Here is a 13,575-nt window from a genome sequence, read left to right as displayed (position 1 = left end):
CCTTGAAATTCCCTTTTATAGATGGGGAAGACTTGAAACTCTTTTATGCCCTGTGTATAAAAGAGTTTCAAGTCTTCCCCATGTATAAAAGGGAGTAGAAAATACATAGGACAGCCTTGAAACTCCCTTTTCTACATGGGAAGACTTGAAACTCTCTTTTGTACACAGGGAGCTTCTAACCTCTTTTACAAGCAGGGCAGTCTTGAAACTCCCTTTTCTGGGCAGCCTGGAATGTTCCTGTCGCTGGTGGGACAGGCACTGCCTGGCACTGCCCTGTGGTGGGTGTTCCCTGCATGGAGCCTCCAGGCTCGCTGCGGGAGGCCCTTGAGTCCAGCCAAGACCTGCAGCGCTGCCTGTTCCGCTCCCTGCCTTCGTGCCTGCAGGAACAGGAGGCCAGGCAGGTGGGCGCGGCCTGGAAGCCTGCCACGTGCGTCTCCAAGGCAACAGAGGGCGCGGAAGGGGAGGACATCCCACCGCGATGCCCCGCCCACCTTCCGGGCCTGCTCCCCTCACTCAATGGCTGCTGGGCTCGCTCTGGCCTCAGACTCTATGGCTGCTGCGGCGCAGTCCGAGGCGGGCCCGACCTTGCGCCCGCCTGACCTTGCTGGCTTCGCGAGGGACGCCCCGCCCCTTCGTTGAGAGGCCGGCCAATGAGAGGGAGGCAGGGACTTCTGCTCCCCGCCTCTCGGTCAATGGCGGTGCGGCGAAGGCAGATGTCGCTGAGGTCTCGGCCAATCGCCGAAGAGGAGCCCAGATTTCATAAAGGCGTCCAATCGGGAGCGCCGATTTGGGGCGGGGCTTCGAGGGCGCACGGCTAGCCAATAGGAGCGCTTCTTAGGAGAGGAAGCGGCGGGACCTGGCTGGGGCTGCAGAGACCCATGAGGGGAACATGGTTTTCGGCGAGAGGGGGCGTGGCTCGGCGGGGCGCCGGCCAGTCGCGTTGCGGAACGGCCGGGAAGGGGCGGGGCCGGTGGCGGTGGCGGCCAATGGGGAACGGCCGGGGCGGGGCCTGTGAGCAGGCGGGTTCGGGTGTCTCCCGGCTCCAGCCTTGCTGCTGCTCCTGCTGCCGCCGCGTGAGTTGAGCGGGGAGTGGAACAGCCCATCAGGCGAGGGGGGGGGGAGCCAGAGGGACTCTGCAGGGGGAGGGGCGGCGTGGGCGGGGTAGGCCCCACGGACTGGCCACGGGCCCCACGGAGGGGGTCAAGAGGGGCCCTGCCTGTGGAGCCAGGCCCGTGGCCTCCCCCAGGCCCTGCCAGGGCTCAACCTCTCCAGGCGCTCAGCACCCCTCTGGAGCTGAGTGCCCTTCAGCTGTGGAACTCCTTGCCACAGGATGGGGACGGCAGTGGCCTGGGCGCCTTGAAAGAGGGGCTTGGAGAGGTGGACGGAAGGCGTTTGACCTGTGGAACTCCTTGCCACAGGATGCGATGACGGCACTTTGCCTGGGTGCCTTTAAAGGGGGGCTGGAGGGATGGATGAGCCTTTGACCTGTGGAACTCCTTGCCACAGGATGTGGAAAATGCACTGGCCGAGGAGCCTTTAAAGGGGGGCTGGAGAGATGGATGGATGTAACTTTGACCTGTGGAACTCCTTGCCACAGGATGCGTTGATGGCACTTAGCCTGGGTGCCTTTAAAAGGGGGGCTGGAGAGATGGATGAATGAGCCTTTGACCTGTGGAACTCCTTGCCACAGGATGCAGTGACAGCATTTGGCCGAGGTGCCTTTAAAAGGGAGGTTGGACAGGTGAATGGAGGAAAAGTCCGCCGCAGGTTGTGAGTTCTGATAGGTATGTACAACCTCCTGGTTTGCGAAGTAGGCTGCCTCAGGATGCCAGGTGCAAGGGAGGGCTCTGGGATGCAGGTCTCATGTGCTCCAGGAGGCATCTGGTGGGCCACTGTGAGATACAGGAAACTGGACTGATGCAGCTATGTTCTTATGCACTCTGGAGGGCATCAGCAACTGACAGCCCTAAATGGGGCCAAGCCGTTGGGTCAAGCTTGCTTACATTCAGAGCTGCACAGGTGGACAACTGCCAAGCCAGTGTTGTCTGTCTGTCTGTCTGTCCATCCCATCACCCCGGTAATCCTGAAGCAAGAGAGGAACATGGAGGAAGCACTGGGGCTTGCACTGGGACCCCAGGCAGCATTTGGTCGAGGCCCAGGCACATCCCCACCCTATGCTATGCATCTTTTTCAAAGTGGTGCTTTTGCAAAAATGACCCTTTCACTGACCAGCAGCTGCTTCTACAAGGGTTTGAACCAAAAGCTTCCCTTCCTGGGTTGGCCAAATGTAGCAGATGGTCCTGTTTCTTTTATGGTTGCGCAGAAGAGGAAATTTTGTCAGGTGTTGTTCATAGTGCGTGGAAGTGCGAAGAGCAGTGCTTGCCCCAATTCCTCCTTCTCCTCTTCTCCAGAAAGATTCTCTGTGTCTCTTGCAATTCTTTACCTGGAGATCTTTTAACAGAGATTGTTGCAGATCAAGAACTTTGTGTACTGCCAAGCTTAACAGTTTAGCATTCAATAAAAAGCCCCTCCACAGGGATGAGGATTTCCCTGAGCAAAGCTGGTATTTGGCAACCTTGTGGTATCTTTCCTTCTGTCTAGTTCCTCGTCATGGGTAACGTCCTGGCCGCCAGCTCCCCGGCGCCCCCTCCTACAGTGCCAGGGCCAGGTTCCAGTCTAGTGTCGGTGCCACCTGGTTTCTCCATGCCCCCTGTCAGTGGACTGGTTCCCCCGGCACAAGATCGCCCCTCAGAAGAAAAATGTGACCAGCTTCCCAACCCAGGCACCTTCGAGGAATGTCATCGGAAATGCAAAGGTATAGAGTCTCTCGACTCCTGTCATTTGATCCTTTTACAGAGTGAAACTAAAAAGCAGAAGGTCATATCTCTCATGTAGAAAACCTTACAATCCAGTTCCTATCCCAACATGCAAAGCATGCATTTTGGTACTGTCTCTGCTGTGTGTTGACTGGCGCAGTCTGGGATTCTTTTTTGAGTTGTTGTATAGAGCTTATATGGGATGGCACACATGAGAGTCCTTGGTGATCCCCTAACTAACATAAGACCCGCGGGAAGCAATTTATCAGGCTCCCCTTATAATTAGACTCTCCCAACGTGGTAATTGGTCTCTCTCATATCTTGAAAATATGAACAAGACTTGCACATTTTCTCTTCTGTCATTTGCAGCTAATTAGTTTGTGTGCTTATTTCTGGCCATCATCTGCTTAATGATGTCACTTCCTGCTTAATGATGTCACTTCTAGCTCTCAGCCGGTGCCATGATTGCTATTCAGCCCACTACCTAAAATTAGTTTGACACCCCTGTCCTATCCCTTTGCTGTCAGACTGCCGTCGCTTGGCAAGGCGACTGCCTCCTGTGTTATCAAACTGGGAGCATAGGAGCATCCTCTATCTCTTGAGGACATGTGCGCCTTAAAATTTTTGGAATCCCAGTTTCTGTGATGCAGCGCACAGCTAAAATTGTGCCCATAAATTGCGGTGGAAGATGTGGCAGCTAAAGGTGGAAGCTTCAAGAAGGAGGGTAACTAGAAGCCCAAATTTATCGTTCCATACCAATTCCATAGGTTTTCAGCTGTGGTGTAGTGACTAAGAGAGTGAGCTGGCCTTGCTGTGGTCTCACCAGGTGACCTTGGCTGCACTTCTCTCAGCCACAGCTCCTCCCTTCAAACTGCTGGGATTGTACTTCTTGCCTATAGGAATGGCTGAGGGTGTCTTTCTATAGCGTGTTTATAAATTGCTCTCAACTTACTGCTTTATTGGATCACATGAAACTGCCTTGTACTGAGTCTGGCCCTTGTTCCATCTAGTTCAGTGTTGCCAGCACAGACTGGCAGCATCCGTTCTTCAGGATTTCAGACCAGAGATGCTGCCAGGGGTTGAACGTGGGCCCATGGAAGAATGCTGAGGTTCTTCCACAGAGTCTACAGCCTGTTGCTCTGCAGCTAGTAGTATGGCTGTGCTATTTATTTCTTTTTTATGTTGCAATCTCTGTACTGTTTTTGGTTCTCAAAGAGTACCAGACCCGTAGGCAGGTGCTGTTGCCATTGAAACAGCTGCTCCTGCTGTAGGTGTCCGGGCTTTGGATGGTTTTTTAATGCATTTTGGTTGTGGTGCTTTCTTCTTGAATGAGAAGTCAGGGGGTGAATGCTTAAAATAAGTCAGTGTTGACTGTGTAGTGGTTTGACCATTCAAGAATACTATCGAAGGGCCCAATCCTATCCAGTTTTCCAGTGCCGGTGCAGCTATGCCAATGGGTCATGCACTGCATCTAGTGGTGGGGCAGCAGTCACAGAGACCCTCTTAAAGTATGGGAACATTTGTTCCCTTACCTTGGGGCTGCATTGTGCCTACACTGGTGCTGGAAAACTGGATAGGATTGGGCCCTAAATGTGGGTTCCTCCTTCCTCTCCCATCAATATATTGGGACGCGTCATGTGTATCATACAGCCAGTGAAACCTGTTGTCCAACTTGAGCTGCTGTGTTTTCTGAGAACGATACGTGAGGGAACTGCGTGTCTCAAACTTGCGGGAGACTCCCGATTGGAGCCATTGGGGTGGACTTGCTGTTCAGCTCTGATCTGGCGCAGTCAGAGGAAAAGGGAGCCAGAAAAGGGTTGCTGAGAGAGATGGGGCCAGAGTGTACTTACAAGCCTGGCTCCATCTAGACTTCCCAGTGTACAGTCTGCAGGGTAATTAGGCCTGCCAGCATTTACACCTTCTTGTCAGTCTCCACTTGTGTCAGCACCTAGTTGGTAAGCCCTTTGGGGCAGGGACCTACCCTCTCTATTTTTTTCCCCCAAAAGTGTTGTGTATGTAAATGGGTGCTACATATTCTGCGCATAGCAGTGTGACTGCACGGTGATTTAAACATGCCTTTGTTATGTCTGCATTCCACACTGTGGCTGTCTGCTTGCCCTGGTCTCATCCCCTCTTGGGAAGGTCTTGGCAGTGAGTGAGAGAGGTTCAGGAGGAGAGCACTGACATTGATCTGCGCCCCTCCCCTTTTCTCATCCTTCCAGAGTTATTCCCCATCCAGATGGAGGGTGTGAAATTGACTGTGAACAAAGGTCTCAGCAACCACTTCCAGGTGAGAGGAGCAACTTGTGAGTTCCCAGCTCTTTCAGAAGGGCCTCTGCTGTGTTCCAACACACCTTCTAATTATGTATGCAAATTGCTACAGACTTTGGACTTTGATGTTTCCTCTTCTACTTTGTCTGCACGTGATGAGGAATTTCCTCTTTTTTTAAAAAAAAAAAAAAGTCTCAGCCATGGCAAATCTTACTTTCCTATTGGCTCAGTGTGTCCAAAACAAAGCATTTTTCTGCAAACCAGAAACGAAGCATGGCTTCTGGTTTACTGAGTTTAGACACAGCGGCAACCTCATGCCAGGAAGGGGAGGAGGGAATTGCAGTGTGCACGAAGAGGGGAAGGCAAATTAGGGGCCCAGGGCTTCAGCCAGGCAGTGCTGGACCATGTTGCCCTCTTGCAGGGTCTTCCCTGCTGCGGTTTCATGTTCTTCCCTTCCACAGGTCAATCACACGGTAGCGCTCAGCACAGTTGGCGATTCCAATTACCACTTTGGGGTGACCTATGTTGGGACAAAGCAGCTCAGCCCCACAGAGGTGAGTGTGGCATGGGCTAGCGGAGATGCAACCCCAACTGTGTCCGCACCTCTTGGACGGCTCTTCTCTGTGGCCGTCCTGTGCTACAGCCACTTGCTTGCTGACTGGTTATCCTTTGGGGCTCTGCCTTCCGCTTCTCTGAAGACATTTACTTGGCACCCAGTCTGGAGTGTTCCTTGCCTTGTAGATGGAAGAGTGGAGAAGTGAGCCAGAAAAATTTTGAGCGAGCGGCTTCTGCTTTCTCCCTTCTTCATGTCCTTGTGCTCCTCTCTTCCAGGCCTTCCCAGTGCTGGTGGGCGATATGGACAACAGCGGCAGCCTCAATGCACAGATCATCCACCAGCTCACCAACCACGTTCGCTCCAAGGTGGCCTTTCAGGTACTTATGTGTGGACCGGCTTCCGCATGACTCCTAAGCTCGGTTGCTGCCTTCTCATCTGAGGGCTTGAGCTTGTATTTCGTGAACGTATTGTGCTGATGCTTGCTGAGTCAGATCTTCTTGTCAAGCACAGATTGGCAGCATCTTTCCAGGTTTCTCCAGCCTGAATTTTTCCTTGCCCTGTCTGGAGATGCTGCCAGGAATGGAATCTGGTTTCTTTCTCATGCAATGCAGGTGCTCCATCACTGAGCTACATCCCCTTCGGTCATTTTGGCATTTTGAAACCCCTGGCTTGTTGCTGGGCAATGACTAGTTCAGGCTTGTTAAGTCACCTCTAGCAAGTACGAATTGCCTTGAGTGACCAGGACAGGATGCTTTGCCAAACTGGGTTTTCTCACTTGCTTGTGGGTGTGCATGTTGCAAGAGGCCGTAAATGTTTGCCAGAGATCTGTTTGGGCAGGTAACATCCATGAATGTTTAATTGCCAACTTGAAGTAGCCCTGCTGGAAAGCTGCCTTTGAACCATGGTCCCTCTGTCTGTGCTCCTCAGTCTTGCCTGCATAATTCTGGATTGGTAGGGGGTGGGCAGATTTGACCCCAGGAACTCCATATTGTACGTCCTGATTCACGGCCAGCCTGTTAGGTTCTTTCACTTCCATTTATAGATGAAGGTGGTCTGTGTGCAACTCAAAGATACAGACTTGAAATTTTCTGATTCGAATTGGATGTATTGACGGTGATACTTTGTGGTTTTCTTCTGGATGTGTTCTGGGGTGGTCCATGTTTGATCAGAAGCAGTTTGGTGCCTAAATTCTTTGACTTGAGATACAAGTGTATAATGTCTTCCCTTCTCTTCTCTCTCCCCCCCCCCTTGCATCACAGACACAGCAGTCAAAGTTTGTGAATTGGCAGGTTGATGGTGAATACCGGGGCACAGACTTCACCGCTGCTGTCACGCTAGGAAACCCAGATATTTTAGTTGGCTCAGGTGAGAAGATTCTCTCCCTCCCCCTCCCACCAGAAATCCCCACTGCCTCTTCCCAGTCCAAGTGGATCCCAGCCCAACTTTGATCTGGATCATTTTGCCTGCGTTGAGGCTGCCCTTTGCCATCCATTAAGTTCCAGTGCCTGTTTGGTGACTGGGAGGTGCCAGCTGATCCACAACCCTCTCCTTCACAGGAATCCTGGTGGCGCACTATCTACAGAGCATCACACCATGCCTGGCGCTGGGTGGGGAGCTGGTGTACCACTGTCGCCCAGGAGAGGAGGGAACAGTGATGTCGCTGGCTGGGAAATACACAGGTACTGTAAAAATCAGCCCTTAATTCTTGCAGACCTTCCCTTAACTCTTGTGTACTCAGGGGTAGGGAGCCCGGCTGGATCAAAGCAAGCAGTGGCATCGTCCTTCCAAGAGAGCCAGCGGGTGTCCCCAGGAGCCCCACAGCGAGGGCATGAAAGCAGTGGTGTTTCCACATGCTGTTGTCCCCCACACAAGAGCTGTGCAGGGGTATACTGCCTCAGAAGCTGGATTTCCACTTAGCTGCTGTTAGGCAGGTTCCAAGACCTACAGGAGAGGTTTCCAAACAAGCTAGTGGGAACTGGTCGCTACCCCCTTTAGGGGAATGTGACGACACTTCCAGTATCATGCTGCCACCATGAAAAATGGGGGATACCCACTTACCTGGGGGTCATGCTGGCCCTCTGGAAGGCGGCAGAAGTGTGATCCAAGAAGTGCCATCGCCACCCTCACGCACCCCCCCCCAACAACTACTCCTGGAGATGCCAACACCCTGAGAACCTCCCCCTGCAGTTCAGTCTGACGCATGTTTACTCGGAAGCAAGTCCAACTGTATTGTCGTATTACAGCCGCAGTCCCCTTTTCATAATGTTCAGACCTCTGTGGTTCTCTTTAATACAAGAGATGCTCTCCTGTGTTCCCTGCCCCTCCACAGCACCTAACTGGATTGGGACCCTGACAGTAGGACAGGCAGGAGCACATGCCACGTATTACCACAAAGCCAGCGATCAGGTAAGTGGCCCTCACGTGTCACAAGGTTGCTTGTGGGATGAGAACAAAATGAAGAGTGTGTGTAACACACAGGCTGTAATTGTCGTCGTTCCCCTCCCCCGGCACACTTGTGGTTCCTTTGGGGAGGAGTTTGGGAGCATGTTTTGCATGTTCAGCGAAAACGAAGGCTGTGCTTCCCCCTTGTGTTAAGAAAATGCCCTGACTGTTAAGTGAACCGGGCAAATGTGTCTCCCAGGTGTACTTCCCTAAGCCTCATTTTCAGACTTGCGCTTGAAGGGAGATCTGATGTTGGATTTTCTGCTTGCTTTCAAGTCTTAAAGTGATGGGGTTGGGGAATTGGCTCAGCATAGTAGCGCTGACTAATAGCCCTCCCGACCCACAAACCAGCAGTTTTTCAACCTTTTTCATCTCGTGGCACACTGACAAGACGCTGAAATTGTCAACGCGCAACAGTTGTTTGTTTTTTGAATTGACAAGGGCACCGCACTGCTGGCTAGGGGCTCACATCCCCCAATGGCACTACTAATATATGACCCTCCCCCAAACTCTGTAGCATACCTGTGAACCTCTATGTGTTGCACTTGGGTTGCGTCTGACTTCCTTACATTTGGTAGGTGGAGGATGTACCCAGCATGTTCCTGGCAGGCAGTTTAATCAAGTTGAGGTGCGGCTGCTTCTCCCTTGTAGGACTTCCTTCTTTTGGCAGTTTGACAGGGCCATAACCCGAGTGAGTTCTGGGAAGCAGAGAGAGCCTGGGGCTTGGAGAGTAGAAAGCTTCTTTGAGGAATGTGTGCCGCAGCCCAGGAGGGGGCTGCCTTGCCAAAGCTAAGCCTGTCTACGTCTGGCTGTCGCTTGGATAAGAGACTGCTCTGGGGAGCCCTGTCGGTGCACGCTTGTGTTCCAGCATGGAAGGAAAATATAAGTAGAGGTGTTTGAAAACAGTGTTATTGATTTTGCTCCAAAGTCTTAAATAAGACTTGGGCTGTAATACTATCTTACAGGAAACAAGCACCTCTAATCATAAGGTTTCTTAGGGCCCAATCCTGTCCAGCACCGGTGCAACCACAATGCAGCCCCGAGATAACGGAACAAACATTCCCTTACCTCGAGAAGGCCTCTGTGACTGCCTCTCCAGCACAGGAAGCAGTGCACGCCCCTTTGGCACTGCTGCACCAGCACTGGAAAATTGAATAGGGCCCTTAGTCCTCTGCATCTTCACCAGATGGGGTTGGGGTGGAAGCCCAAATCATTACCTTATAGCAGTGGTTCTCAGACTGTGCAGCGCAGACTCACACGGGCAGGATGCCCCTTGCGGCCCCTTTTTTCTGAATCTTTCTGGATTCACCATTTGAATCTCATGAGATCTCATGCAATCCAAGATGATTACACCCAGGAGAGTGAGATTCTCATGTCGTGAGAATGGATGATGACCGGATCCCAAAGGATCTCCTCTATGGAGGACTCGTGCAAGGAAAGCGCCCTACAGGTAGACCACAGCTGTGATACAAGGACATCTGCAAGAGGGATCTGAAGGCCTTAGGAGTGGACCTCAGCAGGTGGGAAACCGTGGCCTCTGAGCGGCCCGCTTGGAGGCTGGCTGTGCAGCATGGCCTTTCCCAATTTGAAGAGACACTTGGCCAACAGTCTGAGGCAAAGAGGCAAAGAAGGAAGGCCCGTAGCCAGGGAGACAGACCAGGGACAGACTGCACTTGCTCCCAGTGTGGAAAGGATTGTCACTCCCGAATTGGCCTTTTCAGCCACACTAGACGCTGTGCCAGAACCACCATCCAGAGCGCAATACCAGAGTCTTTCGAGACTAAAGGTTGCCAAGATGGGGGCACCCAGGAGAGCCGGAAAGGAGAGACTGCTGCTAAAGAAGAGTGTCATGACTACAGTATGTTTGGGAACCACTGCCTTTCAGGGTGGGGCTTATGTTCCTCTCCTTTCCTGTGCTCCCCCAGCTGCAGGTGGGGGTAGAATTCGAAGCCAGCACTCGCATGCAGGACACGAGCGTCACATTTGGGTACCAGCTCGACCTTCCCAAGGCCAACCTACTCTTCAAAGGTACGTAGTCGCTGCAGAGGGCACAGTCGGGCTGGAGCAAGGGGAGCTGCAGAGTGAGACTTCCTTCCTGTTTTCTCTCTGGGGGGGCGGGTTTTAATGCTAACAGACAGTTTCTTGAGCCAGTCAAAAGGGTGATCTTGCTATCCCTGGCCCTGTAGTCTCACTCCTTAGGTGGGCGTGTAGGCATTGCAATTCTAGTGCCATGGACCTGTTTCTTTACTGTGTCTACCCTCTGTTGCTACCTCTCCAGGCTCCGTAGACAGCAACTGGATCGTAGGAGCAGCTCTGGAGAAGAAGCTCCTGCCGCTGCCCCTCACACTGGCCATGGGTGCCTTCCTCAACCACCGCAAGAATAAATTCCAGTGCGGCTTCGGCCTGACCATTGGCTAAACTGCTCCCCTTCACCACCACCACCTCTGCCTCCTTGCCCCCACGGATTCTGTGTCACTCATGGCCCCTTCCGCCTGCATCCTTGTTCGGCCAGCAGTAGCCTCTGTGGGGCATGGGGGTGCAGGCCCTGGAGAGTGTAGGCATGGGGTGCTCCCTTTTTCCGGCCTCCCTCCCTCCCATCAGGAGCAGCTAGCTGGTTCTCAGGGAACGCAGGGGCAGGTATCTAAACGTGGGCTTGAGGCAGGGGGTGTCCTCCCTGCATCCACCTCCATCCAGACTTCTGCCTGCGGTACGGTTCAAGCAGCTATAATCTCTGCTCTTCCTTCCTGCTGCCACTAGGGGGAGGTGTTGATTCAGAGATGGCAGGCAGGAAGCCTGTCTCTTTCTAAGGGAATTCCCCAGCTGCTCACTGAGTGCAGGAGGCGGTGGGTGGCATGTCCAGCGTAGGTGGAGCAGGGCACTGGGTTGCTATGGGAGTGGATGGGATGTGTAGTTTGTGCGTGGTGCCCCTCCTACGATTTCTGTTCTGCAGGAAGCGTTTTTCTCCTCCCACCCCCGCAGAAGGACAGCTGCTACTTTATTTTCTTAAAACCAACCATGCAACTAGTCCTGTTCTGCAGGGCCTTCCCTTCTTGCTTTTTGGTGGTCCTTCTATCCTTTCTGCAATGTTGAGTGGGGGAGCTGGAGGAGTCAAGCCCCAGCATTTGTCCTCTCTCTTTTTTGGGGAGGGGTGTCCTTCTCTCCCCCCCCCCCCCGGTTTCTTCTTTCTCCCTCCTTGCCCCAGCATCAACTTTGCAGAAGCTACGTTTTGGGTCTGTATCTGCTGGGCCGGATAGCATCCTGTCTCCCTCATTGCCCCATCTTGTGAGGCTGCAGAGTTACGCTTCATGGGACCATCGGGAGAGGCGCCCACCCATGTGCCGCCACCGCCGCAGCCACTCCTTGCAGAGATAAGTGGGGGAATCTCTGCATGCCCCCTCCTGCTGCCAGAGACTAAGTGTAAATCATGTTTGCAAGTTACTTGAACGAGGAGAGACTCGTTCTCAGAAGACAAAAGGTGCAACAAAAGCCACCTTCCTCCCCTGCGAAGTTGGAAATGTCCAGTGTCAATAAACAACTATCCACCACCTTCCTCTTTGCTCTTCCGTGCCCTTTTTCATTCTCTCCCTGCCTCCCTGAGGACTGGTATGTTAGGCTTTCCTGGGGTGGCTTGACGTGGGCCCAGCCGTGCAAGAATGCCCTCTGCTTCCCTGTGCAGTGAGAGCAGGGGCCCAGAGGTGAGCTGTGAGCCAGGCAAGACCCCGTTGGAGGTCCTGTCCCTGCCATTTCCCAGTGAAGTGACAGGAGCAGAGAAAGAGTCTAGACCAGGGGTGCTCAATAGGTGGATCGCAATCTATCGGTAGATCGCGAGGCAAAATGAGTAGATCGCGGAGTGCCGACCCCCCCCTTCAGGTGCCTCTGGGAGGAAACGCCGGGAGTAAGGCCCATTGTACTCAATGGGGCTTACTCCCAGGTAAGTGTGGCTAGGATTGCAGCCTCACAGCCTAATCCTAGGCATGTCTACTCAGGAGTAAGTCCTGTTATACTCAGTGGGGCTCAAGGTACACCAACATACATTGTACACATAAATGTTATATGTTATGATGGCACGAACATTGTAAAAAAAACTCTGGTAGATCTCCGGGCCTTGCTGGGTTTCAAAGTAGCTCTCGAGCCAAAAAAGTGTGAGCACCCCTGGTCTAGACCCAAATCCCTCCTCAGCCAGGAAAGCTGCTTCCTCTCTGCCTTCTGTGGATAAATATTTGGGATGCAGGAGAATGATGGATGTTCATGTCTTTGAAGGAAGGGAAGCCCAAGGGAAGCTTCTGATTGGAAGCTCAAACGTAAGCAGCACTCTCCTTGCTTGCAATATTGAGGAGATGATACACGTACACACACACAATTTTGGGTATTGCTTTGTTTGGTGGTGAATTTGCTGTGTTTGCTCAGTTCAACAGTTTTTGTTTCAGTTTTGCTTTTAAAAAAAAAAATTTCCCATTAATTCCAGCCAGCAAAACTCAATTCATGGCAACTTTTAAAATTACTTTTCAGAAGTGGGTGCTATTAGTTTTCACTCACAGATTTCTGCTGGCCTTGCCCTGTGCCTCCGTGGCCAATTTGTATGAACCGTGGGGGCAACATGGAGGTGTTCCTAGGAGAGAGTCCTGCTGAATGTCAAGAAGAGGCGTCAGAGTTCAGGAGGCAAACAAGCAGTTTTAAGGGCATGAGTCCAGAATTTTGTGTGCGCAAAGTGGTCTGGAAGAGAGAGAGGGTTTAACAGGGCGTCCTGCTTCCTGTTTCCCTCTGGATCAGTTGGCTCGGCCCCAGAGGAGGTTGCAAGAGTCTCCTTTCCGCTATTCACTAAAAAATAGGGACTACCAGCCTCCTCTTGTATTCTTATTTGCCCAGTGAAGGGGACAAAGCTAATGAGAGCTGATGTAAGTTGTTCTCAAGTTTGTTTTAGCACCGGGACCTACTTTTTAAAGCAACACCCTATTGGGACCCACCTTGCTTTTCAAGACAAAAAGGTATTTCATTTCACCAGCTACTCAAGCCTCTGTTTTTATCCTTTTTACTATGGTGGGGTGGAGGGAGAGTGCCTCCTGGGCATTTGTTGAGCTCAGCTTTCATTAGACTGACCATTCAGGTAACCATGCATTCCTTTTTCCCTGACCTTGGGGCCAAGTTGCTTACATCCCCCATTGGGCCTACTAATAAATAACCTTTCCCCAAATTCCTGTGACACACCTGTGAACCACTCACGGCACACCAGTGTGCCTTGGCACAGTGGTTGAAAATGGCTGCCATAAGAGGAAGGGTGTGGGCCATTGCTCAACAGAGGAAGGTCCTAGAGTCCTTGCTTAGTATCAGCTCCACTGATTCTTGGACAGGGAAAAGAGATGTTGCATCTCAGCTCAGTGGGTCATAAGAACATAAGAACAGCCCCACTGGATCAGGTCATAGGCCCATCTAGTCCAGCTTCCTGTATCTCACAGCGGCCCACCAAATGCCCCAGGGAGCACACCAGATAAC

At 52.3% G+C, this 13,575-nt stretch overlaps 1 protein-coding gene across 2 annotated transcripts; it reads left to right on the top strand.

Moving 5' to 3' along the window:
* Window positions 1-993: 993 nt before the first annotated feature.
* TOMM40 (translocase of outer mitochondrial membrane 40) lies at window positions 994-11,632 on the top strand. Of its 2 annotated transcripts, none has more exons than XM_066638434.1 (10): window positions 994-1,073; window positions 2,602-2,815; window positions 5,039-5,106; window positions 5,549-5,641; window positions 5,919-6,020; window positions 6,903-7,008; window positions 7,200-7,322; window positions 7,973-8,049; window positions 10,011-10,113; window positions 10,364-11,632. In XM_066638434.1, exons 2-10 carry the CDS (start codon window positions 2,611-2,613, stop codon window positions 10,501-10,503), a joined length of 1,017 nt encoding a protein of 338 aa, XP_066494531.1. In that variant the 5' UTR covers window positions 994-1,073; window positions 2,602-2,610; the 3' UTR covers window positions 10,504-11,632. The 2 variants fall into 2 exon arrangements, with proteins under 2 accessions (XP_066494531.1, XP_066494532.1); XM_066638435.1 differs by lacking the exon at window positions 994-1,073 and adding an exon at window positions 1,217-1,784.
* The last annotated feature ends 1,943 nt before the right edge of the window (window positions 11,633-13,575 follow it).

This window comes from Tiliqua scincoides, chromosome 10, assembly GCF_035046505.1.
Source record: "Tiliqua scincoides isolate rTilSci1 chromosome 10, rTilSci1.hap2, whole genome shotgun sequence".
NCBI classification, from domain to species: domain Eukaryota; kingdom Metazoa; phylum Chordata; class Lepidosauria; order Squamata; family Scincidae; genus Tiliqua; species Tiliqua scincoides.
This window is presented reverse-complemented; position numbering and strand designations above follow the sequence as displayed.

Coding starts and splice junctions, on each gene's coding strand:
- TOMM40 (XM_066638434.1), top strand. CDS start 2,611: ATGGGTAACGTCCTGGCCGCCAGCTCCCCGGCGCCCCCTCCTACAGTG. Junction 2,816..5,038: donor ATGTCATCGGAAATGCAAAG/GTATAGAGTCTC, acceptor TCATCCTTCCAG/AGTTATTCCCCATCCAGATG. Junction 7,009..7,199: donor AGATATTTTAGTTGGCTCAG/GTGAGAAGATTC, acceptor TCTCCTTCACAG/GAATCCTGGTGGCGCACTAT.